Raw genomic sequence first — 27,898 nt, forward strand, 5'->3', positions numbered from 1 at the left:
CCAGATTTTTGCATCCACAAATGAATTGCGACTGCAAATGATGGCAAAACTAACTGCCTGCTTATCAGAAGCAACTTATACAGATACAAGTTGTACCTACAAAAGGAAGACAAGACTTGAAAATTTAAGCTATATTTGAAAAAAAATAAATTAATTGGTAAAAAAAATACAAAACAACACACAAAAACCTTCTAGGTGTTTATATGGCCTCCATCACTGTAATAGATGAGCACCAGGAAGAGAGAGAAATCATACAAAAATCATTGGCTCAAATTCCTCAACTATGCAGAAGTGTCCTCAAAATGAGTGCACATGTATTCTGCATTACTGTGCACCCACATTCTGGCCAGCAGCAACCCAATAAACAGATTATTCCTGTCTTGACATTCACCCTAATTTTGCATGAACAGCCTGCATGGATCTTATGTGTGTTTTGTGATCGTAAACATGCTGACCATGTTCCCTAAACTTTGAGGCCAATTCTGTAATGGTCCATTATAGCTTCTCCCATGGAAGACCTGTGAAGCAGTTGCTCCTTGGGTTTAGATGAGAGACAGTATGGGGAGTCCAATCATTTCTCTATGGTGCTGGGTATGGGTTTTCTGTGGCCTATATACACATCATCTGCCAGAATTTGTTCCATACTGTGCTCATAACATTGTAATATGAAAGATCTGTAAATGACATTTTATTAAAAAATCTGTAGTTTAAAACAAATACGGTAAACAATCCCCTGGAAAAGAGAGAATGATGACGGCTTCACATAACAATGTATCACAATTTATATCTTGGTCTGTTGTCAGGAAAACCAGTACAACACTTACATTTCCAAGTGAAAAAGAATAGAAAAATATATTTATCTGCTTTGTTTGGAAAGATAAGAAATCAGACAAATAATAAAATAAATGTATAACAATACTCTATGGAAATTTTTGCCAAGCCACTCCAACGATTGATTGGAAGGGTTGACTCAGCATTTTCCAGATAGTGCTCTAAACTGTTGTGTGGAAAGTACAAATTCAATTCCTGGTCATAGTGGGTATCTCTACACAGCCCGTGGGAGTCAGCCTCCTAGCCTAGGGTGATAGACTCGGGGTAGCTGGCTTTCACCAGCACTCTAAAAATAGGGGTATAAACAGTGGTTTGAAATTGCAGCTTGGGCTGGAGCACAAGCTCTAAAATCTAGGAGGGGTTGAGTTTCACAGTCTGAGCTCCAGACCAAGCTGTCACTTCAACGTGCTGTCTATACATCTGTTTTTAGAGCACCAGAACATGTCCCACTAACCCAAATCTGTCAACCTGGACTGGGAGGATTGTTGCCGCAGCCTGTGTAGACATTCCTCAGGGCCTTAGTACACCTTTCATTGCCCAACAGCAACCTCGACAGGGTATGGCTGATTTAAGACTGGCATTTGGGTTCTTTGTGGAGTCCTGTCTTCCTCGGCTCTCAGGATACCATAGTTGAGGGGTTAAAACCCAGAAATCGGGGGAGATCCTAAAGTTTTCTCCAGGATTCTCTTCTAAGAATGGAAAGGCTTCTTCATTCCATCATTGCTCTAAACTGCTGAGTGTATTTAGACAGCTCATCAGCTTGATTTTGAAGTTCCTGCATGGCACCTGTTTTTGGATACTGCACTGCTGCATTTTTGGTGGCAACAGCCAAGTTCTTCAGCAGGCTACAAAACTGGCTGCTGCTGCAGAGGATGTCATTCCGAATATCCTTTTCTTGAGTTTCCTGACAGAGAGAATCCACCAACTTTTGTCCCACCATAATGATCAGTTTGCTCTGTGCTATGAAGACTTCTGGCGGTTGATTATTGCTAAGACTACTGGTAAATACACTAATGGCCTTATGAAGGGCATCAAAATACAGTCTACAATTTTCTGAGAGAGTGATTTTCTTTGCCAAGTCCAGGTTGCTCTGAATATTATGCTTTTTTGAAGGTGGGAAAACCTAAAAAAGGGAAAAGAAAACAAGAAAGACATTCAGTTTGGTAACACAGAGATTGTTTCCTTATCCACTTTATACTGTATTCTCCTGTAGTTTCAATTAAATAAATTATTCTTCACGTCGCTGCAGCTGATTTGCCACAGCTCCAAAATTGTCACAGCCTGGAGACCTTTTGTAATTATAAAGCACTATTTCTAGCTTTGGTAGGCCATGAAATATCAGATCTTAAAATGATATGATCCTAATTGTAATCTACCTTTTGCCCACATACATACACTTCACTTACAACATGATTTTAGTAGCAAATGTCACAAGAACTGTTGGAGTTAAAAATCAATGCTTTAAAAAGGCTGAACACTTGGAATTCTAGTTTTCAAATGCTATAAAGCATTTAGGCCTGATTGTGCAGGGTATTGGCTTCACGGGAGTTGTGGGTAATCAGAATTCTGAAAATCAAGGGTTTCATCTCTTATTGTGGCCATTGAGATATTAGCTGGTTCAGTCATACTCAAAATAAAGTGAAAAAGGCAAGACAGTAAATAATGCTATGATTTAAAATTCCAGGCTCTCACGACATGAGGATTAGAAGCACTTCCCTAGACTAGTACAAATGTTTTCAGGACTTGTAAATCGTTCCAAGCACTGGTCCTGGACAAAAGATCAGTAAAAAAAAAATCCCTTCATAAAAAATTGATTTTTCCAGTCAAATTCTAGCTTTTTAAAATGTTAGCAAGGTGTAGAAGCCATATATAACTTCAGGGACCAAAAGCCTTTACTAGCAACAATTTTCAAAATCAGAAATACCTTTGTTTTTAAATCTGCATTCTTCTTTGCCACCTCTTTAGCTGAAAGGTTTTTTTTCGCCTGTTCCAACCCAGGAGACTTCTGAAAAATGAAAACACTTGAAATGATTTATATATTGTTTCAACATACTGCGGGTTTTGTTTCATATAGCGGCATAAGAATTCCTTGTTTTAAAAATTACATGCAGCCAAAATGTTGCTACTGTATAGAATGACACCTGCTGTTAGAAACGTAATGTGATCAGCTGTAATTTCTACTACAAAATTTAGGAGCTGACCCTGAAAGGAGTAGTAGCATCGGGCCCATTATCAGTGAACTACTTCCAGCTAATGTCAGTATATGTTACGACAGAGCCATTTGCTGTCTGATATTTGTTCTTTGTACTCTGTTCCCAGAGTAACTTCTAATATTGTTTAAGTCTAGATATTATTTCCTGGCATTTGATTGAAATACTTTCTCTCTTTCCGAGTTTTATACTGCCGCCCATAGTATCTGAGTGCCTTCCGAGTAAAAGCAAGAGCTAGAGCAATGTTCCTAGTGAGCTTCTTGGACTCTCTGGCATTTCTCCCTTTCTGGGAAAATTACTCAACTGACAAGCACCTGAAAAATTAACAAATAGGTCAGTTCATCTACAGTATGAGATTAAGTTGCTTAGACCATTTGGTTTGTAAAGTACCCCTAAACCGCAAAACATTTGCTAACAAATCACAAACAAGGAAGCTGACATTTCCGGCATCTGGGCACCGTAGTTGATGTGCACCGAAAACACAAAATTGTGCCATAACTATTAACGTTGAATATGCTGACACGAAACAAACAGCACCCTAAAGAAACACATTGTTTGAAGCTGGGCTGAAATTTTAGCCCTAAGCATATCTGGGTGGTGAGGTTCAAGAACTGCTCTCTATGAATGGACAAGCCCCACTTCTCTAGTCCTTCTATATTTGACTGGCTGTCATGGTTATGGCTGCTGTGGCATTCGTAGCCATAGACCTCCCAAAAGCCTGGAGGTAGGCAATCAGGCTAGCAGGTGAAATTGACTATAAACCAAAGCGAGGTTTGTGATAAAGCAAAGTTAAAATAGAGCAAGTAAACTTACCTGCAAACAACATGAAGCAGAAAATTGGCAGCAAATTATGTTACACTGACCTGTAACTGAACATAATCACAGTCTTCAGTGACATTTTCTCTTGATTTCTCAGAAGAGACTTTGTTTTTGTTTGGTTTATCCAAAGTATTTCTTTGGAGTGAATTCGGTTCTATTCTTCTGGGTATTGGGATCGGCTTTGCCATTTTACGGTCTGTACCAATTTTTGGTGACTTGGTCTCTTGTTCCTTGCAATTCTTTTTGAAGAGAAGCTTTCCATTAGCTATGATGATAGAAACAAATCTCTTGATATCATCTGGAATTGTGCGGGCTACCATAACAAACCGATCAAGATCATCTGGGTTATTTTGAGGTTTCTTAATGACCAGAACTTCCAGTGACCAGTTGCAGTTATTTAGTGCTTCCCTTGTTTCTACCAAGATCTGGAATGAGTCTGTAAGAATTTTCAGCTGTGTTGTAATTCTGGTTTGAAGGTTATTGTCAGTGACGCAAGAGGCATTCACCTTGATGGCTTGAGCAAAGTCCAAGAATTCTCCCAAAGATTCTTTTATGTGATCAATTGCTCTATGGATTTCCTCAAGGTTTGTCTCCAGGTGTTCCTGGAATCTCCACTTACTGCTTACAAAAATCATCAGACTTGCAACTGAACTGGATACACTGTGCTGCAGCTTGGTCAATGTCTCTATGGCTAAGTCAAGCTCCAATTTAATTTCTTTTGCAGGTTCTTCTGATGATGACATAGAAGAGGACTCAGCAGAAGTGCTTGATGATGTAGATAGGGTGCTGGTTCTACTGTCCACACTAGAAACTGATAATCTGTCTTGTTCTAATTTGGCATCTTTTGACAGCTGTGGAGGAATGTTGTAAGTATGGCTTCCAAAACTACTGTTGTTTTTTTCAGTCCCTTTCCTGTGCTGTAAAGCAGAAGGCAGCACTTTTGGAATATCATAAACATTTTGTTCAGAGTTCTGTTGCTCAACCCTTGGAGTCAGAAAGCTTGGTGGAACATGATAGTTACTGTTTTGCTGCAAAAGTAGCATGTTACGTGAGGATGGCACGTTATAACGAGGGATGTCAGGAAAGGTTAATTTTCTCTGGGTTGGTGGGACATCATACACTTGTGGATTCACTGATTTGCTTTTGATATTTGTTGGTGGAACATTTTGCAAACTAGAACCATATCTGGCTGGTGGTATGTCATACAGCACCTGCTTTTCCAGGGAACGATCGGAAGGATCTTTTTTTAAACCCATTTTTTCAGGTGATACTGGAATATCATAAGTCCATTCTGACTTCCGAGGATTTGGCAAGGTATTATAATGACCGAAAGATTTTATTTGAGACAAACTTTGTAGTGAAATGTCATGGTCTCTTGCGGTTGTGGGGGGGACATCATACACCTGGAAAGCAGTACACAAGGTTTACAAGCGGCATTTGGAAATATAAGGTCAGATCCAGAGGCATAGGTCAATGAAATCAATGGAGCTATGCCGATTTACACCAGCTGGGGCTCTGGCACATAGTTCTAATTCTGCTCCCTCTCTGAAATGCACAATCACATTGCAAATAGGAAATATCTAATATGTTGACCAAGTATATTTTTGTCACATCCACAGATGATCAAACTGTAAAGTAATGTCGATCAAGGACAGTATTATATAGTGCCGCAAACAAGATTTCATGAGCCTCTTAACTAGCAGAACTGATTCCAACCTCTTTAATTTCCAGTAGTCATACACACATATGCACACTTGCAAATTAAAAAAAAAATGCACAACTGACCACACTAAAATAATTGCACTGTGTTTACATTTTCAAAGGCTTCCTGAGATGCATACTGATCTTATTCAGTGGCATACAATAGCTGCTTGTGTACATCTGACCTCTACAGCTTGAAAAATGATGACTGATTTTGGTGCAATAAGGCCAGTAGTAAGAATAATATACACTTTGGGCCAGATGGTGCTTTGCTGCTTCACAAGGGTGGTGGGGAGGGAGTTCAAGATGCAACAGGAGTGTGCAGTCGCTGGGCACAATTGCAGCGTTTGTGATTTGCCAAGGTTTCCAGGGGTGCAAGACACCCTCAAAAGTGGCAAGGAAGAGGTGGGTCGCTGACTTTCCCCCCTTCATTGGACCATGTAGCTGGCCAGATATACAAGGTGTGGGCAAGCTGCACCTCTAATGGCTCCCCTGAACAATGGGATGCTCACTGAGGCACAATCCCTCCCAGAGTTTAAGCTGGGGTGTGGCGCTTCATACTATCCCCAAAGCAGGCCAATCCATGCATCAAGACTGAGCCTACAGTTTTCACTTTTCACCCAAGGATCTCAAAATGCTTTACAAATACTGGTGAAGTCTCACCACATCCCCATGAGGTGTAGGTATTATGTATTTCAAATTGTAAGTTCTTTGGGACATGGATCTCATTATCTATTTGGCTATCCTTGTAAAGCTCCCAGCACACTTTTTGGCATGATACAATTATTATTATTAATAACATAATTCCTATTTTTAAGTGGATACACTGTGATACGCATAGATTAGGTGTCTTGCCCAAGGTTGTGCAGTGAGTCATTGGCAGAGCTGGATACAGTCATGTCGACTAGCTGTAACCACTAGACCACACTCTCATCTTACAAGACAATGCAAGTTATTGGATTCTGTTTCAAGGTTACAAACATGCAGATATTCAAGAATATAAGAATCTGACATCACTTTTACTTACCAAATAGTTTCTTGAGTCACCTTTTTTGGTGACAATGTCACTTTAAATACAGTAAGCAAACAAATACAATGATAGTTCCATCTTCAGCAGGTATCCAGTATAACTAGTCTCATTTCTTACTTTAAACTTACTTAATATTAAGAGTAAGAAATCCACCAAATGTGATCTAGTTTAAATTACTATAAAATGGATGCACAACTGGCTGAAAAAACACACTAAAAGAATAGTTATCAATGGTTCACTGTAAAACAAGGAGGACATATCTATTGGGGTTCTGTGGGAGTCTGTTTTGGGTCAAGTACTATTCAACATTTTAATTAATGACTTGGATAATGGAGGTTTCAGAGTAGCAGCCGTGTTAGTCTGTATCCGCAAAAAGACAAAGAGGACTTGTGGCAGTTTAGAAACTAACAAATTTATTTGAGCATAAGCTTTCGTGAGCTACAGCTCAGTGGAGAATACACTTATAACATTTCCAGATTACATCAAGACAGGAGGTGTTGCAAGTACTTTGGAGGACAGGTTTAGAATTCAAAATGATCTTGACAAATCAGAGAATTGATCTGAAATCTATAAGATTAAATTCAATGCAAGAAAATGCAAAGTGCACTTAAGAAAAAAAAGCACAAATACAAAAATGGAAAATACAAAAACAGCTAGGTAATACTACTGTAGAGAAGGCTTTGGGGAGAGGGTTATAGTGGATCACAAATTGAATGTGAGTCAGCAATGTGATGGAGGTGCAAAAAAGGCTAATACTCTAGGGTGTATTAAAGGAGCATTGTATGTAAGACTTGGGAGGTAACTGTCATGCTCTACTCTACTGGAGTACTGTGTCCAGTTTGGGGCACCACACATTAAGAAAGATGTGGACAAAATGGAGAAAGTCCAGAGGAGAGAAACAAAAATGATAAAACGTTTAGAAAACCTGATCTACGGCGAAAAGTTTAAAAAATGGGTATGTTTAGACTTGAGGAGAAAAAGACCAAGGGGGGGATATGTTAAGGGCTGTTATAAAGAGGACCATGATCAACTGTTCTCCATGTCCTCCAAAGGTAGGAAAAGAAATAATGGGCTTACTCTGTAGCAAGGGAGATTTAGGTTAGATATTAGGAAAAACTTTTCAACTATAAGGACAGTTAAGTTCTGGGTTAGGTTACCAAGGGAGTTTGTGGAATCCCCATCACTGGAGTTTTTTAAGAACAGGTTAGACAAACACCTGTCAGAGATCATCTTGGACAGGTGCACTTGACCCTGTCTCAGCACAGGAGGAGGGACTAGATAGCCCTCAAGGTCCCTTCCAGTCCTACATTTCTATGGTTCTATGATATTAAAGAAATGTAACATTGACGTAGTGCTGTTTTTATGTTTATTCTTCTTGGCAGATTGATGGCACTTAACTATTGTGCTGGTGCTCCACCTCACATCAGAGGCATGTACAGCATATTAGTATAACCATACACCCTTGCATGTGTTCTGCTGTATGAGTGTGACAGTATTAATGAGAGACTATTCTCTGCCATTCAGTGAGTAACACTTACACTGCCCACTGGAGAGTCTTGCTGGACATGGATTTTTGCCTTTTCTGGGCTGGATGGGATGTCATAAAGCTGTTGCTGCTCTTCCTGGATATATTCTTTGAAGAGGATCGGCATAGAGCCCTTTCTGGCTGTGGGTGGAGTGGCACACCTCTAATAAAATACAAAAGTAAGGTTGACTTAAATACTGTTTATCACTGCACCAACTTGAAGACTTAGGGTCATAACTGCCTTGAGTTCATGCAGGTATTCTGTGTGTGTACTCAGAGCAGGATACAGTTCTTAGAATCTGCAGGACTGTTGAATATCATAATGCTGTAGGGAGGGGAGATGGGCACTAGGTGGCGCAGTAGGATGTTACACTTAATTTTTGAGGATTTGGATCCAGATATATTATTTTAAAAAATGTATCAAATTTAAAAGAGAATCAGATTCTTTTGGGTTTTTTTAACTTTCATATAGAATTCTCTACCAATCTTTATAGCAGAGTTCAAACAATAAATGAATAAAAAAGTTATAATTTACTTTTATAACACCATTGCATATGATAAGGAACTCAGAAGTCCTGAATTCCAGTCCTACTTGATGGACATATTCAGTGACATGACAGGACTCACCTGAGTGAATAGGGCCATTCGGTGTTGTGGTGATGGAACATCATAAACCTCACTTTTTATACATGGTATGGAGGCCCGAGATGGTGTGGGAAGAGTAAACTGGTGCTTGAGGGGGAAAAAAGAAGAAGAACGTAATGAGAAAGTTGAAGTGATCTTAGGGCATCTTTGAGAATGTGATGAGTCTCATGGCCATTCCTGGAAGAATTCCTTTTCGGGTGTTAATTAAAAAGCTTCTGTCAAATATTCACGGGCCCTAAACTTGAAAACTGCTCATTGTCTGCCTATTAAACAGATAGGGTTTATTTTTCCTATAATTCCCCTTTACTAGTATTTCCATTCTATTTCATAGATGAATTATTGCCAGATTAAAGGCCTCACATATATATATTGCCTCACATATAGCCCAGGAAATATAGAAGATGTGTAGTGAATCAGTCCTGATCCAGATACCAACTAGATCTTTTGGCTCCCAAAAAGTAAAACTGAAAAGAGATCCATGGGGTTTCTACTCCAGCTTTCCTATGGGTACAGGAACATAAGAACATAAAAACGGCCTTACTGGGCCAGACCAATGGTCCATCTAGCCAGTATCTTGCCTTCCGACAGTGGCCAATGCCAGGTGCCCCAGAGGGAATGAAAAGAACAGGTAATCATCAAGTGATCCATTCCCTGTCGCCCATTCCCAGCTTCTGGCAAACAGAGGGTAGGGACACTTCAGAGCATGGTTTTCAAGTGAAAGGAGATTATAGTGGGTGGTAGCACCAGTATTATTAAAGTATGTGGTGCTATAAAGGAGGTTGGACTTCTCTCAGAAGGAGCAAGTCTGTTGTTCTCACCTCTTCCTCTGGTCCTGTCCAACTCCTAGAACACATGAGTCTGATGAGGGAGCTCTAATGCATAGACCTGTTACAGATTTATTTCATTGTTTGCTTGAAACGTTGTTTTAAGAGGCATAAGAATGAAAATACCGCCATGACGGGAGGCTGTGGATATGTTTAGTTAAAATGCTATCAGAGTGCAAATAGATATGAACACTGGGAAAAGGATTTTTCACTCACTCCAAAACCACCCTGAATTTTGTCTATTCAGCAATGAGACGCCCTTGATACTGCACAGTAGGTCTATAAATCACAGAATCATAGAATATCAGGGTCGGAAGGAACCTCAGGAGGTCATCTAGTCCAACCCCCTGCTTAAAGCAGGGCCAATCCCCAACTAAATCATCCCAGCCAGGGCTTTCTCAAGCCTGACCTTAAAAACCTCTAAGGAAGAAGATTCCACCACCTCCTTAGGTAAACCATTCCAGCGCTTTACCACCCTCCTAGTGAAAAAGTTTTTCCTAATATCCAACCTAAACCTCCCCCACTGCAACTTGAGACCATTACTCCTTGTTCTGTCATCTTCTACCACTGAGAACAGCCTAGATCATTCCTCTTTGGAACCCCCTTTCAGGTAGTTGAAAACAGCTATCAAATCCCCCCCTCATTTTTCTCTTCTGCAAACTAAATAATCCCAGTTCCCTCAGCCTCTCCTCAGAAGTTATGCGCTCCAGACCCTTAATCATTTTTGTTGCCCTCCGCTGGACGTTTTCCAATTTTTCCACATCCTTCTTGTAGTGTGGGGCCCAAAACCGGACACAGTACTCCAGATGAGGCCTCACCAAAGCCGAATAGAGGGGAATGATCACGTCCCTCGATCTGCTGGCAATGCTCCTGCTTATACAGCCCAAAATGCCGTTAGCCTTCTTGGCAACAAGGGCACACTGTTGACTCATATCCAGCTTCTCGTCCACTGTAACCCCTAGGTGCTTTTCTGCAGAACTGCTATCTAGCCACTTGGTCTCTAGTCTGTAGCAGTGCATGGGATTCTTCCATCCTAAATGCAGGACTCTGCACTTGTCCTTGTTGAACCTCATCAGATTTCTTTTGGCCCAATCCTCTAATTTGTCTAGGTCCCTCTGTATCCTATCCCTACCCTCCAGCGTATCTACCACTCCTCCCAGTTTAGTGTCATCTGCAGACATGCTGAGGGTGCAGTCCACACCATTCTCCAGATCATTAATGAAGATATTGAACAAAACCGGCCCCAGGACCGACCCCTGGGGCACTCTGCTTGATACCGGCTGCCAACTAGACATGGAGCCATTGATCACTACCCATTGAGCCAGATGATCTAGCCAGCTTTCTATCCACCTTATAGTCCATTCATCCAGCCCATATTTCTTTAACTTGCTGGCAAGAATACTGTGGGAGACCATATCAAAAGGTTTGCTAAAGCCAAGGAATAACACGTCCACTGCTTTCCCCTCATCCACAGAGCCAGTTATCTCATCACAGAAGGCAATTAGGTTAGTCAGGCATAAACCACTGCAACACCAAATTTCTGACCTGAAGGAGCTTCTACTGAAGTTTTATGTTGCAATAAGCCATTTAAAAGTGAGAGGCAGTGTTCTCCACCACATCGAACTGTCACACCCACCAAATTCAGAGCAATGTGGTGGAAGGACATATTGTGTGGCGGAAGGACAAGGCCCCAGCTTTTTATCTGCTTGTTACATGTTTGAGAAAGGCCTGGCTGACTAGTTTCTTGTAAGGAAAGGAAATCAATAAGTGAACATGAATTCCGTTATTATTTTGCAAAAGGAGCCATTTCTCTTACAAACCATCTACACTGACAGAACTGTAAGAGAACAGGCTTTATTTTTCTGCGCAGAGCAGGTAAGAAGGTAAGTAGAGTCCAGCTAAAAGGTTCTGGTTTGGCCCAAATCTACTTTCAGATACAGACAATCTTATTTGGTTGATAGTAAAATGTGAATCAGTGAATATCATACCCTATTACCCGATTTGCTACAGAAAAGAAATCGCTTTGTATATTTTCAGGGTCAAGCAGGCTAAGACAACAGATGGCTGAAATTTTTATTGGATGAGAAGTAAAAAAAAATTACAATCTTTAAAGTGTAGGTGGAGCATGCACACAGGGTTTTTCAGAGGGGTTTATTTTTTTCAATCAGAGTCCCTCAAAGACTGAGTAGCTTCACCCAGCTGCTCAGAGAACAGCTGAACATGTCAGAAGATATGCCAGTTGTCCCATACCATCTACATGGGGTAATCTAGGATACTTCGATTTGTACTGCTGTACTCAGATGGGATGTCTACCTCTACACCTTTAAATGCATGTGTACATGTGGCTGTTGACTCCAGTGGTACAATTGTTCTTTTAGTAGCAACTGTGATGTAACTCAGGCAAACCTGAAAGTGTAAATATTTGAAACATCTTAACGATTTTAAAGTGTTTTTTCTTTCCTTGTGGCACCTTAGAGACTAACCAATTTATTTGAGCATGAGCTTTCGTGAGCTACAGCTCACTTCATCGGATGCAGTATGTAGTTCACGAAAAGCTTATGCTCAAATAAATTGGTTAGTCTCTAAGGTGCCACAAGTACTCCTTTTCTTTTTGCGAATACAGACTAACACGGCTGCTACTCTGAAACTTTTCTTTCCTTGTTAAAGGAAACAGCTATAGCTGAACAAGGTAGAGTCAACATATAACAGCGTAGCAGGTATCACAGGGCAGCAGTATAGATAGATAGATAGATAGATAGATAGATAGATAGATAGATAGATAGCAAAGCCAAGTAACTCTCAGCTTGTGCTCCTAATTCAATGGAAAATGGGTATGTGACAATTTCAGGGCCTGATTTTTTTAAAAGTTGGGGGCACAACTGCATATGCAAAATGTTCGTGCACTGTCATGCCCAGTGTGTGTACGCCTTCTTTGCAAGTAGGTGCATAGATCAGGTCATTGCCTGTGCAGAAGGCTAACTATGTTCCCTTGAACATTCAGTTACACACTTTGATTGTGCAATTATGGTAATCACACATGAAAACTGGGAGTACAATTTTGAAAAAATGGACCTCAATCTCCACAGATACACTAAGTTCCCTTGGTTTTTCAGCATCTGTTCACCAGGTAATACATAGAGCAACACTGTTGTCACGGTATCCTTCCTTTTGATGCAAAGGTAGGAAAAATGGCTAAAGGAGGTAAATGGAGCAACATGAGATGGCTCAGAGTAAAAGATTAGATGAATCGTCTGCATTCTTTATAGACTGACTTAATATTTAAGTCTCTGCCTTAGATCATTTAACCTTTGTAACATAAGTTTCATTTAGGGGATGGTTAATGTGAAGCTCCCATACCCATGGCCCCATGAGTCTGTGAGACAAAACATAGAATCATAGAATATCAGGGTTGGAAGGGACCCCAGAAGGTCATCTAGTCCAACCCCCTGCTCGAAGCAGGACCAATCCCCAACTAAATCATCCCAGCCAGGGCTTTGTCAAGCCTGACCTTAAAAACCTCTAAGGAAGGAGATTCTACCACCTCCCTAGGTAACGCATTCCAGTGTTTCACCACCCTCTTAGTGAAAAAGTTTTTCCTAATATCCAATCTAAACCTCCCCCATTGCAACTTGAGACCATTACTCTTCGTTCTGTCATCTGCTACCATTGAGAACAGTCTAGAGCCATCCTCTTTGGAACCCCCTTTCAGGTAGTTGAAAGCAGCTATCAAATCCCCCCTCATTCTTCTCTTCTGCAGACTAAACAATCCCAGCTCCCTCAGCCTCTCTTCATAAGTCATGTGCTCTAGACCCCTAATCATTTTTGTTGCCCTTCGCTGGACTCTCTCCAATTTATCCACATCCTTCTTGTAGTGTGGGGCCCAAAACTGGACACAGTACTCCAGATGAGGCCTCACCAGTGTCGAATAGAGGGGAACGATCACATCCCTCGATCTGCTCGCTATGCCCCTACTTATACATCCCAAAATGCCATTGGCCTTCTTGGCAACAAGGGCACACTGTTGACTCATATCCAGCTTCTCGTCCACTGTCACCCCTAGGTCCTTTTCCGCAGAACTGCTGCCTAGCCATTCGGTCCCTAGTCTGTAGCGGTGCATTGGATTCTTCCATCCTAAGTGCAGGACCCTGCACTTATCCTTATTGAACCTCATCAGATTTCTTTTGGCCCAATCCTCCAATTTGTCTAGGTCCTTCTGTATCCTATCCCTCCCCTCCAGCGTATCTACCACTCCTCCCAGTTTAGTATCATCTGCAAATTTGCTGAGAGTGCAATCCACACCATTCTCCAGATCATTTATGAAGATATTGAACAAAACCGGCCCCAGGACCGACCCCTGGGGCACTCCACTTGACACCGGCTGCCAACTAGACATGGAGCCATTGATCACTACCCGTTGAGCCCGACAATCTAGCCAGCTTTCTACCCACCTTATAGTGCATTCATCTAGCCCATACTTCCTTAACTTGCTGACAAGAATACTGTGGGACATATACATAAACATAAAGTAAAATAAACGGTAGTGAACTTCACTGATAAATTCCTGCTATTACTGGTCATTTTTCATTAGGAAGGCCTCCGAGGCAATTCTTTGTTACAGGGACGGCTGTTTTCAACTGCCTATGCTAGGGCACTCAATTCACATTTAATAAAAATAATACTTGGCACTTATACGGGCTGTTGGAGTGCCCGAGTATTGATGGGATCACCCAAATGTGAACTGGGTAATCATGCATCCAAGCCTAAAGAAAGGCGAGCAGAGAAAGAGAGGGTCTCTCACTGAGAAGCTGAAACAAGGGAGCAGTTTTGAAGTGTCTCCTGAAATGGATAGGGACTCAATGGAGTTATCTGGAGAAGGAGGTGACCTGGTGCATGAGGCGACCGGCAGCAGCATTCTGCACTTGTTGAAGAAATGAGAGGTGGAGAGACTAAAGGGAAGAGAGTTGCAGCAAGAGAAGATGATAGTCTGGCTGAGAAGTTCTATAACCACATTGTTACAAATTATCTTCTATAAGTGTCAAAACCAAAGGAATGTGTGTCTGTGCCTCAACCACTAACGGATGAAGCTCTGGAATTTTATAGCTTAAGAAATTTTAGCATGTGTTTTTAGGAACCTTAAATCGCTATATTCCACCCAAAGCAGTTATTATATTCCTCTTCACTTCCTGTCCTAAATGATTGGGCAGTTATATAGCTGCCACTTACGTCACGGAGGTGGCAGTTTTTCATTGGGGGGTGATGTGATTCCAGGGATGACTATATGTGTTTTATGGGAATATTTCCAATAGAATAACAGTATTTATTCAAGTAGCCTAAACAAAGCATTGTTTACTTGGCTGACTTCACTGCAACTTTCAACTGAAATTCTCAAGTCCTTAGGAGTCTGCTGAAAAAGTAAAAACCATCAGGCTTCCCTTCCCCTCTCACTGGTATTTTCCAACCCTTGAAACCTTAATACTTGCTTATATTCTTACCTGATTGGTTAGGCTTTGGATCTTTTCACTGAATAATTGTGCAGCTAAAGCTGGCACTTGATATATTTCTTGAGTAGGTGGAGAAGAAACAGAAGAAGGAAGTGGCTTAATCCAACTGTCCATCCGTTCATACGTAGGTGACAACGTGGAAGACTTGGGAGCTGATGGAACCTGGTAGATATTTTGTTGACAGATGGGCAATTCCTGAGAATCATGCTCAGAGGAGGGAGACAACATTCCTTCCTGGGAACCAGCAAGGAGTTGGAGGCGATTAGCAGGAGCCAGACCTTGTCTTCCATGGAGGGAACATTTCCACCATCCTTCACTCTCTAAAACATTCTGCTCAAGAACCGTTAGGATGTCTCCTTTGCGGAAGGCTAACTCATCTGAACACTCAGCCTTGTTGTCATATAATGCTTTTGCCAAGGTATTCTAGAGAGGAAAAACAAATAAAAAAGAACACATGCAGTAATATTTGCACTGCTTGTATTATTCAGAAGTGTTATATGGAGCTACCAGATTAACATTTCTCAGCACCTAAATACATGCAAATTCAAAACTGCTAATATTTATCCTAGGATCAGTTCTCAAGGCATTGGTTTTATGAAGTTAAACCTTTTGAACATATGCCTGCCATGTTTTAGTGTGTTACAGAAATAAATAATGCTGTAATAATACGTTGCATTTCTCTAGCACCTTCCATCGGAGGATCTCAATGAAAACATGAATAACATTAGCCTGATGAACACCCCTGGAAAGTAGGAAAGTATCATTAGCTGAGTTTTCTGGATAAGGGTACTAAGGCAGAAAGCTACTCAGGTCACGCAGGTAGTCTGTGACCGATTCAAGAATAGAACCCACATCTCCTAACTTCTGTCTAATCAATCTATCTATTTACAACTCTATCACACCTGGTATCTGAGTGCCTTGCGGCGCCAAGTGTTAACCACACATCCATCCTCCCTCTCTTTTCACATAAAACTCAATGCTGGAGGTGTTATTATTCATTTCCTTTCTTAGAGCCAGATATAAATGAACCACCTGGTAGTCACTACCCTGAGGATTTCAAGAAAATAACCGCTGGTGCTAGCAATGATAGATATGGTAGCTGCTGGGGTTTTTACTGCTGTATCTTCTAACCAAGCCATTCTAGATGACAAAGTACAGTAAATACACCAGTGGCCAGCCTAAACTAGCATTTCCACCAGTGTTAGTACTGGGAGAGCAGCACCAGTGCCAGCACGGGAGTGGGGAGGGGGAGGGCGGTGTCAGAGAGAGATTTCCCTAAATATTCAGAGTAGGCAAGACCCCTGCTGTGAACATGAGATTAAGGACTTTTCAAATCAATGAGCATAATAAGAGATCTGAGAATAGTGATGCTGCTAATTACTTTATTGTGGAAGATAATCCCCATAAGATACTTATATGGCTCCCATTATGATAGCATCCAAGCATCTTCTCATGTATTTATCCTCGCTGCACTTCCATTACGTTAGGAAGTGCTATTAGCAACATTTTACAGGTGGGAACTGAGGCACACTACACATTTGTGACAGAGCAAGGACTTGAACCCACGTCTGCCAAGTCCCATACAAGCATACTAACCAGTAAACTATACTTCCACTCTTTTTAATTATTTATTGTGATCATGTGTACGTGGCTAAACATGTTTTGTTCTTAGAACTCAGGTTTTTAGTAAGCAATATAATTAAAATAGCCAAAAGTATAGCAAATGTGGCCTTCATCACTGGAGGCATTTTTGTACAATTTACTACTGCTGATGAAAGAATAAAAAGAAGTATCCACATACTATTTCCCATACGTGGCTTTATTTTCAGCTTCAAAATAAGATCAGCCACTCTCCCCATGGAATGTGGATTAGGAAAAACAGTTTCTTATCCAGAAGTGCGAGTAATGTCCAAAGAGATAGCGTCTGCATTGGAAATATAATGCCTGATATTTTTATCCAGTGCATTTGCCATAAAGCAACAGCTGGTTTGAAGTATCAGGAGAAGAAAATCAATTCGTCAGCTCAGCTGATGAAAGCAGCCTGTTGTTGGTAATATAAATTTCTTCATAGGGATGGCTGGGAACAATGGCCCTTTTATGATACATGGGTTGATCCACACATACTGCACTAGCAGCTGTCAGAGATGGACAGCAACAGTCCCACTTACCTTATGTCATAGTTTGATTAAAATGTTCTTGTTGCCTTGTACGTGTCAGTCCCAAACTCTACTTTGACGATACCAAATGCTTGGGACCACCTGTGTTTAAGTGAGACATTTTGTAATCTCAACATACAGTATAACCCAGAGAGGGACAGGGCATTTCACATTGTCACAATTGTGAATAAAGGCCAGATTTTCCTAGTATGGTTAGCAGTAATATTACAATAGCAGTGAGCGACTCCAGCCAATACTGGGGTCCCACTGTGCTATGCACTGTATAAACACACAGTAACAGACAGTCCCTGCCCCTAAGAGTTTGTGAACTAAATAGAAAGGATGGGCAAAGGGAATATTTATATAATCATTTTGCAGATGGGGGGCAACTGAGGCATAGAGCAATTACGTGACTTGTCTAAGCTCTCACAGGAAACCTGTGGCATAACCACAAGACCATCCTTCCTAGTTGCACCAATGTAAACGAGAGGTGATATCCATGGTATGACTTGAAAAGACATTTGGCTATCAACCTATCTGTAGCTAATTATTTGTTGAGAAAACGCTATTGTAAGAATTTTTATGCCTGAGTCTGCAATTGCAGTGCACATATCTGATTTCAGAAGGGTTGAACTGACTTACAACAGCTTTAAGCTTAGCCCATGTACTTTACTTGGAATCTCTGCAATTAAGGACCACAAGTTATGGCCCATGTTATATGAATGTATGACATAACAGTCACATCATCAGTGCTTCAGTGACACCCAAAAGTGATTTCAGCAGGCATTTCTGGGGGAAATTTGCCAAGTACTCTCTAATCTCCTTGCATAGGGACAGATGGGTCTCCTTCTACTGTAAATGTATGGAGCAAGACAATCCCACTATCAGAGATGACACTAAAGAATCCTTAATCCCCATCCCTTTATTTTTGTATCTTAAATTTCATTCTACAGCAAAAAGTGTTAGAGAAAAGTTTTATTAGACCTGTACCAATAAATGTTTCATCTGGTGAATCATCATCAAGATCCAATAATAACCACGGGGGAACACAAAATTAGTTGGAGACTTAGCGAAAATGAGGCCTCATGTTCTTAAGTATAGGAGTCAGTTTGTCTCTTGATACACAGATATTGGCATTGTTAATAAAAACTGTAAACATGGCCCAGAGTGTGTTATAACTTGTAAGCAAACATTCATATATACGATTGGTTATGTTCTGTGGCTAAATTATATGGGTTTACATTTTCAAAAGTGGCCTCTATATTAGACACGTGTGCTGATGTCAAAGGATCACACGTGCTCAGAGTCTTTGAAAATCAGGCCCTAGCCATGTAAAATTGGGCACTCCAATTAGACACCGAAAATTAGAGGGTACTTTTGAAAATCTGACTCAGGAATAACAAATCTGTTGTTCTCATGGATCATCTTGCATTCCATTTGAGAGCTCCATTCTTAATAGATGAACTCAATAGGTGAATGCAAGAGAAATGCCAGAAATTTCTGGAACAGCTTCCTTAGGCAAGATGTAATAATTAAATTGAACTAGTGAATGATTCAAGGAATTGGACCACACTGGGTCCGATTAAGTGACCGATTTTAAACAATGGTTTTAAAAGCATAATTAGATTTGAGAAGGCAGTCAGTTTGGAACAAATAAAAACAAAGATGCCTTTACATTGCATATATTGACATGTGGACTTTGGTCCCAAGGGAAGTAAAGTAAAGTCATTGTATCACAAATACCTTAGAGAGATTTACAGAAGGGCAAAGAGTAATTTTATGGCCATTAATACAACTATGCAACCTAGAGTGATACAGTACAAGTTAAAGCTCCTGCTTCAGGGAGTATGGTCAGCACCATGGGGGTCAGGAGCCAATTCCTTTACATCCCCATATTCTGCATTGCACAGATCAGGAGATATTATAGGATTTCTTCCTGTGCTCTCTGGAGCATAGGTACTGGCCACTGCTGGAAGCCTGATTCCAGATTAGAGAGACCAGTAATCTGATTGGTATAATAAATCTTATGTTTGTAGGTGTTATTGTCTGCTCATCCGTTGGATGATATGATGTATGACATTTGTCACTGTATGTTCAAAACGCCTGGAAACTGCCTGAGTATATTAGTGAGGATTTTAGACCTATTTGCCTTCGCACTCATATTTGAAGAGATTTTAGCAGCATGCAGAAACACTTATGAAACCTTATAAATGTGCTACAATGTTATTACCCAGATTCTAACTGTTTGTTCATTTACTGTTGTTATTTTAATCTCCTGGCACCAATTCCTGCCATAAATTGTAAAGCATTTTGCATCTAGATCTTGTTGTGAAAACCCAACTTCCTCCCTTGAAAGGTTTCAGATTTCTGTGTATTTTCTGTGTTCAGAGTAATGAAGGATCAAGGGAAAACCACAACAGCGTATTGTTATGCCAACATCAGCAACACAAAGCCAGTGCGGTAGGTTGTTCTGCAATTAACCCCTGAGCTCCAAAAAATAAAGAAAAAAGAACATTTTTGCAGGGCATAAAAACAGTAAATTGTATAGCTTTGCCTTCATTCCATGCCTTGTGTTCTCCTTTGCCTATCTATTAGTAAGTATAGTAAGTACCATTTTTTCCCTCGCATTTCCTTTCTGACTATGGTGGTTAGTCATCATGACTCTTACAACTTTGACAGCTAGGGAATGAGCAAGAGAGCCTAATACTCTATGTAGTACCTTTCATCTAAGGAACCTATACAGCTTTTAGCAGATATATTATCATTACATATTATTTGTATCACAGTAATACTTTAGAGCAGGGGTGGGCAAACTACGGCCCCCGGGCCGAGTCTGGCCCCTCAGGGCTTTGGATTCGGCCTGTGGGATTGCCCCCGATGGTGTCGCAGGCCCGCGTCACTCTCAGAAGGGGCTGGCACCATGTCCCTGGGACCCTGGGGGTGGGCAGAGGGCTCCGTGCGTTGCCCTTGCCTCCAGGCACCGCCCCCCACAGCTCCCATTGGCCGGGAACGGGGAACCGTGGCCAATGGGAGCTTTGGGGGAGGTACCTGGAGGCGTGGCAAGGGCAGCACGCGGAGCCCTGTGCCCGCCCTCCCCCAGGGGCTGCGCAGGGACATGGTTCCGGCTGCTTCCTGGAGTGGCACGGCATGGGGCTAGGGCAGGCATGCAGGGAGCCTGCCCTGGCCCTGGTGCGCACCGCTGCCACCCTGGAACCACTTTAGGTAAGTGGTGCCGGGCCGGAGCCCGAACCCCTCCTGCACTCTGCCCTGCAGCTCCCTGCCCTAAGCCCCCTGCTTGCACCTTGCACCCCTCCTGCACCCCAACTTCCTGCCCTGAGCCCCCTGCTTCACCTTGCACCCCTGTGCACCCCAACCCCCTGCCCTGAGCCCCCTGATGCACCCCACACCCCTCTTGCACCCCAACTCCCTGCCCTGAGCCCCCTGCTTCACTCTGCACCCCTGTGCACCCCAACCCCCTGCCCTGAGCCCCCTGCTGCACCCCACACCCCTCTTGCACCCCAACTCCCTGCCCTAAGCCCCTTGTCCCACTCTGCACCCCCGTGCACCCTAACCCCCTGCCCTGAGCCCCCTGTCGCATCCTGCATCCCTCCTGCACCCCTGCCCTGAGCCCCCTCTTGCACTCCGCACTCCTCCTGCACCCCAACCCCCTTCCCTGAGGCCCTTCATATACCCTGCATGCCTCCTCTGCCCCAATCCCTTGCCCTGAGCCCATTCCTGTACACCTCACCCACTCCCACCCCTCGCACACCCTCCCGCACCCCAACTCCCTGCCCGGGCCCTGCACACAATTTCCCCACCCAGATGTGGCCCTCAGCCCAAAAAGTTTGCCCACCCCTGCTTTAGAGCCCCAGTCTTGGGCCAGCACCCAAATGGGTGATGCACAGACACTTTGAAAATCATTTGTAAGTAAATGTAGTAGTGGTGAAACATGCTAGATTGGCAGACTAAAGCCCCCTGTAATACCCCTGTGAGGAAGGTATTATTATACTAGTTTTATAAGTGACTAAACTGAGATACAGTGAAATTAAGAGAGTCACTGACAGAACCTGGCATAACATGAGGAGCCGTCATTCCCTGGCCTTTGCTCTGCCATTCACCAACACTCTCACAGCATAGAATAGTGCACTCAGATCCTCCATTCTGTGATTTACATTTACTCGGAGAAGCATAGTGAATTACTAAGCAGCCATTGCTTGCTCTAGTTGTTCCGAGATGCTTTACAATAAGACACTGACTCTTAAAAGAGCTCAGCCTGGTACCTGATTTTGTGCCCACAGTAACTGTGTGCATAATTTTGTGGCTGCAAATAACTGCAGACCTATTTTATGAGATTTAAACGTTTGACTACCTGATCTGCCAGTATCGTCAGGCTGCAAGTGTGTTATCAACTGTATCTGCAGTAATTTGCCCCAAGATTATTTGTGGGTGCAGAATTGGGGGCACCAAACTTGAGCTCATTTTTCAAAACCAGGCCCCAAATATTCTTTCACACTTGCCTGGGACATGTGTAAAGACTCACTATCAAAGGCCCTTTCTGTTATTTGAGCAGAAATGCTCTCTGAAGATTGTGTGTGTGTTCATTAGCCAATCATTCCCACGATCACTGAGACCTCAGTGGGCTGCTGGGATAAGAGATAGTTCTGCTCTGAGGCCAATGGGAATTGCATTTTTTGTTTGTTTCCAGAGAACCGGAAACTGGCTGTCTAACACCATCAGACACACAATGCTGACTAGGACAGCTGTATGCAGCTCTTGGGTAGTTTTACATGATCTCTATACTTCTCTTTAATGTGCACTTGAAATACTCAATGCACTATAAACACTAAAGCAGCAGAGATGAGATCAAAGTATGTTTGTCTGTGTTGTTTGTTGCTTCTTTAAAGGTCCCATCTTCCCTAAAAAGGCAATATAGCAAGGACACTAACATTTTTCCCATAAACCCCACTGCTACCATAAAAAGATAAAGGAACATGATATATTAGAAACCAAGTACAACACTTTATGAAGGTACCTCAACAGATGATGAGTTAATCATTCCCACCGCAAGGCAAATTTCAGATAGCCAATCAAAGAATTTAGGCCTAGAAAGTGACCATCATCCCCAAGCCCCCCATGAGAATTTATTCTCCTCTGAATATGTATGCATAACCCCTATTTAAAACCATGTGAGTTAATTACATAGTTTGAAAGGAGGAAAGTCACATTAAAGGCTGATAACAGAGATGGTTTAGCTGTCTAAAAGCAGCAGTTTTAGCTCCCTGGAACACAAGTTAGAATCGTTGTTCAGTCAACACAACCCTTCACTCTTCTGAAAAGGTAAATTAAATTCTTCCTTATCACATAATGCACCTGATCAGACAAAATCTGAAAAGGTGAGGTTTTGCACAGATATAGGTCCCATGATCTGCCTGGCTGCTAACCTCCACCCCCCAACCTGAAATAATTCATGGACATGCAGTACAGAATTTGGGAAGCATATTGGGAACCTTAAGGATGAAAGTTGCTGTGTAATTGTATGTTTATTAATGAAAAATAGTGGGAAATAATGTGGTTAGAAGTCCACAAAGCTGACAATGCAATTATTTAACCTTAAGTAGCTGTAGCTACATATACAAAAACATAGCATATATTTAGAAATAAAGAAAAAATGTTATTTTACAGCATGATATAGAGTTAATATTTCCAAGAAATAAACGACACAACTATGTTACAGAAAATAAAATCTAGTAGACATATAAGCAAATGTCACTAGCAAAATATTGCATGTTACAGTAGTCAGCATGGTGGCTTTCCAATCAGAGAAGGCTGTCGAAATGTTGGCATTTCACTTATGGACACCTGCAACTTGTATTTGAAAATCCTTATTAATTATTAATTTTATTATTATTTAATATAATCCAAAAGCATGCTAGGCATTTGACAGAATCTTAATTTCTAAAGAAAATAATTCCAAAGATTTTTTCCTTCTATTGTCTTTAGTTTGCTTTTTTTTTTTTTAATAGCTATTTCAAAAGTCTGAACACAGTTTTTTAGTCATGGGAATTTCGTCTGCAGATTGAGATTTACATTCTTAAAAGATGTTGTAGCCACATTTTGAGAGTCTTTTAAAACCTTTAAAGTACTCTTTAGTGCAGGATAATATGACTTTAAATATTTGAGCAGAAGAAGAAGATACAGTTAAAAGCTGTGGATAGTTTGCAAAACAATTATGTTGATGTATCAGTAACACCTCTTGGCATGTTTACTGAACTGTTTCCAGTTAATCTATTCACCTCAGAAAAGAGCTGAACAAATAAACAATTCCACATGCCTTTTAAAATGTGGAATGAGGTTCCCAGATGAGTCCTTTTTAAATAGTCTAAATTAAGCCAATTTAATGTGACAAATTAAATTAACTGTAGACTGCCAACAGTTAAAATATACTAACACATGCAGAAGAAAAGAAAAGAAAATCCTCAAATTCTCTGAAGTTTCCCTAAATATATGTGCCTTCATTCTGACTATGCCTGACCATATGTGTTTGCTCTTGGTATAGATGATATGTAACATTTTTGGTGGAGCACAGGTGATCTGAGATGCTTTCATTTAATCCGTGGATCTGTTTGTGGTTAATGTAACTGGAAAATAACAAAAATGTAGCAAGCATTAACTATTTGGTTTGATTTGACCCTTGTTCCATACACAGAAGTCCCATGTTTTTGCATATGGAAATTTTTCAGGATTGGATATAAATAAGTGTTTGAGAGCTAGGAACGGAGAGGAACACTTTATCTATTTTATTCTCTATGCAAAGGGTTATCTAACTGTTAGAGGACCACTTAGGGATCTAATTAACTGTTCATTTCCTGTTTTTTAGTGGTTTGAGTGTTATTGAACTCGAGGTTCTGGAAGGCCATGAGATACCACAAGGCAACCATAGTTCTGCATTAATTAAGGGTTTTTTTGGTTAGCGAATCTAAGCATCAGGTTTAAAATTCCAAGAACTACAAATTTCAAATCCAGAAGGATCAGCTCAGCTCTTGGAAGGATGAAGATCTTTCCAAACTGGAAAAATTGGCTTCCATTCTATGGGCGATATCTTTTGGAGGAGACTTTACACATGGAGTCCTGTTTCCTCAGTACTGTATTACAGGGAGTTGGTAGCGGCTCCATAGTTAAGGTAGTTTCCTACTATAAATCTATTTTTCAACCCTCCTCAAATCCCGTCCCCTCCCCGACAAAACTGGTCAATTCCTGACTCCACTGAAGTCAATTGCAAAACTCCCATTGACTTCAATAGGGCCAGATTTCACCGTATTTTCCTAAAATTTCACATGCCACAACTCCTGCCAGAATTTTTCCAGGAAGTTGGGAATCAAAAATAATAAATGAGTTTTAAAAATACAATATTTTTTAAGAAATTCCCTGCACTTAATTTTTTGAAAACATTCTTTTTTTTTTCATTTTAAAATGTATTTAATTCATTTATGTATGTTTTGACTCATTCTATCTCCAAATGGTCTTGGTCTAAAGACTCCAGATGTGTTGGCTTGCTGGCCATACTGAGGTTAGCAGCCTGTTAATAGGTTTAGGTACGTTTAATAGGGAAATTACCAAGTTTAGCTACCAAGGCATATTGAGAGCTTTAGGTGGGTTGTATGTACCCATCACTAAAGTAGGCAACAAAGAAGATTGACTAGAGCAGGGGTTCTCAACCTTTTTCTGTCTGAGCTTCCCCCACATGCTATAAAAACTCCATGGCCCACCTGTGCCACAACTGTTTTTCACCGTATAAAAGCCAGGTCCAGTGTCAGGGGGTAGCAAACAGGGCAATTGCCTGGGGCCCTGTGCCATAGATAGTCCTGCGAAGCTAAGTTGCTCAGGCTTTGGCTTCAGTCCCAGGTGGCAGGGCGTTTCAGCCCCACACAGAGTCTTCAGCTTTCTGCCCTGGCCCCAGTGAGTCTAATGTCTGCCCAGTTTGGTGAACCTTTTGAAACCTGCTTGCAGGCCACCTGAATCCCCCTTTGAGAACCGGCCACTGGACTAAGGGATCATTAAAGGAGGGATATAGAGAAGAGGCACAGAAAAGATCTCTGTCCTTTGCCCAGCCAGGAAACTTTGCTGCCCAGAAGGAGGCTGCAATAGGAACTGGAAGATAACCTTGTTACTCTGCTTCATCTAAAGAGACTTTGTAAATTAAGGACTGGTTGTTTTCCCCCAACTTTAGCCCCTCTGAGTAAGCCATCCTCTCTGCCACTGTGCACTACACCTTTTAAAAGCTAAACTTGTTAAAAAGTCTGGAAACTGACCAGTAAAGGGATTCAGTCAGTGCCCTAATCCCATCTAGTGTTTCCTTTATGGCCCACTTGATTTAGAGGAAATTATTTGCAGAAGTAACATTGTGCCATGTATCTAAATTGCAAAGGTTTCATTTTAGTTGTTGCTATATTTTTTCCCCCTTACTAACGTAATGGCGATTGCATGCTATCCCACAGGCTCATATGACATTTAAAATAGGATGATAGTGACTGTCTGAACTTGGTCAGAAAGCCAAGTAAAATAAAAGGTAATTGGAGAAACAGGCTCAGAGAGGTTGTTTTGCCCATTCACAGTGAATTAGGAGCAGAATCAGGAATAGAGGCCGAATCTCCTAGCTCCCAGTGCCCTAATCCTTGACAGAGGTGCCAGAATATGTGCTCCCGCTCCCCGCCCCATTTGGAAAATGTCAATGAAAAGAAAAATAATTGTTAAATTCCCAAGTTTTTGTTTAAAATTCCTCAAAGGCTTTGGTTTTCTGATTTAAAATTTTTAGGAAAGCAGGTACTTCTTGTGGAACTTTTCATTGACTTGAAAACCTAGCTTTTCCACTTAAACAAACAAAAGCTGATGGAATTTTTTTGACCAGCCATAATCACTAAATCACACTTCCACCTACATGCAGGAAACATTAGAACATGTTGAAGCTGATGATGTTAGCATGCCCCTTATATAGTAACGAGGGGGAATTACCTCCTAAATTACATTTGCCAGGGTCAGCTTTATGTGCTAGACAAAGACCAAACACACTGTTTTCCAGTTTGCAGAAGTTCTTACCTTTCTGCACAAAGGAAACTAATGCTAGAAGAAGTCATTCCACCTGGCATCATGGGGTTAATAGAAAAATGTGGTCTGTGGAGTGCGGTCTTTTTAAAGCAGGGATCCGGTAATCTGGACAACGTTGTCTTCCCAGCTTGGCTGCTTTGTAATGTTGGGCAAACATTTAACTTCTCTGTGCCTCATGTTGCCCACTTATAAAATGCGGGAGCAAAATACTATTCACAAGATTTGCTGTGAGGACTGATAAATCTTTGCAAAGTGTTTTGAGATAATCAGATGGAAGGAACAAGTGCAAAGAATGTTCGTTACTAATATCTGTGGTTCAGCTTTCCATTACTAATGTGGAGGCTCAATTTTGAAATTTACAACCTGGATCTCAAGCTGGACATTTTTATATAACCTTCTGAGGTCCCTTCCAACCCTGATATTCTATGATTCTATGATATGCTGTTACAGCAAGCTTATATGTGCAGTGCTGAAAATCCAGACCAAAATATTAAGACACATTTATAACAGATATATGATCAGCGTTGCATGGGGCTGTGTTGTTTTCCCATGAAAAAACGATTGTATTCAAAACTTTCTAAAGACAGAAGGAATCGTACTGGCTATTTGCTCTTTTTCAGTTCAGTCATTACTGTAGAACAGTATTTTAGGATGTGTTCAGTCATTCTAGTGTATTTTGTCCTCTCTGCACAAATGTAACTCTTATTCATATTACTTAACACTTGTACATCAAAGGGAGAATCTGCCCATAGGTTGTATTTGGACAGTTCCATAAATCATACATTTGTCTTCTACTACACTGCACAGACATTTGTATGGCTTCCCTCTTTTGAATAAAGAAAAGGAGCACTTGTGGCACCTTAGAGACTAACAAATTTATTTGAGCATAAGCTTTCGTGAACTACAGCTCACTTCATTGGATGCATCCGATGAAGTGAGCTGTAGCTCACGAAAGCTTATGCTCAAATAAATGTGTTCGTCTCTAAGGTGCCACAAGTGCTCCTTTTCTTTTTCCGGATACAGACTAACACGGCTGCTACTCTGAAACCTCTTTTGAATGAGATCCAAAATGAAGATGAGATGCAATCACTTGTGCTCATTAAAAATTCCATGGTAATTATGAAGGCAAATGGCCAATTAGACATCTAATAACCTGCCATTGTCATAAATGTTGCTTACCAGTACAGTATACTGTATCACCGTATAATTCTTTACTTACAGAAGAATGAGTCAAACCTAACTTCTTTAGACAGACACTTTCCCCCTCTCCTTGATAAAATAGAGTAGTATTTTTTCAGATAACTATGGATTGCATGTTAAAAATTAAGATTGTATGTTACAAAGTATCATGTTAGGAACTAATAAACAGAAATAGAGCATGCTTTAAACAGAGATTGTAGCAGATGCAGATATACATTCCATATACATTCTCACAGAAATGCAATGCCATTAAATAAAATACAGCAGAAGTAATAATCTAGTACTTACATTGACTTTCATCTTGTCTTTTCTCTATTATTCCATTACCTAAATGAGAACAATACACTCTCCCCT

The 27,898-nt window shown here is 41.1% G+C and overlaps 1 protein-coding gene across 1 annotated transcript; it reads right to left on the minus strand.

Moving 5' to 3' along the window:
• Nucleotides 1–960: 960 nt before the first annotated feature.
• CASS4 (Cas scaffold protein family member 4) lies at nucleotides 961–27,844 on the minus strand. The gene is made up of 7 exons (XM_074970079.1): nucleotides 27,833–27,844; nucleotides 15,078–15,509; nucleotides 8,744–8,848; nucleotides 8,130–8,279; nucleotides 3,905–5,263; nucleotides 2,756–2,836; nucleotides 961–1,954 (listed from the first exon to the last, which is right to left on the minus strand). The coding sequence occupies exons 1-7, from the start codon at nucleotides 27,842–27,844 to the stop codon at nucleotides 1,541–1,543; spliced, it is 2,553 nt and encodes an 850-aa protein (XP_074826180.1). The 3' UTR covers nucleotides 961–1,540.
• Nucleotides 27,845–27,898: the final 54 nt, after the last annotated feature.

This window comes from Natator depressus, chromosome 13 (assembly GCF_965152275.1).
Source record: "Natator depressus isolate rNatDep1 chromosome 13, rNatDep2.hap1, whole genome shotgun sequence".
NCBI lineage: Eukaryota > Metazoa > Chordata > Testudines > Cheloniidae > Natator > Natator depressus.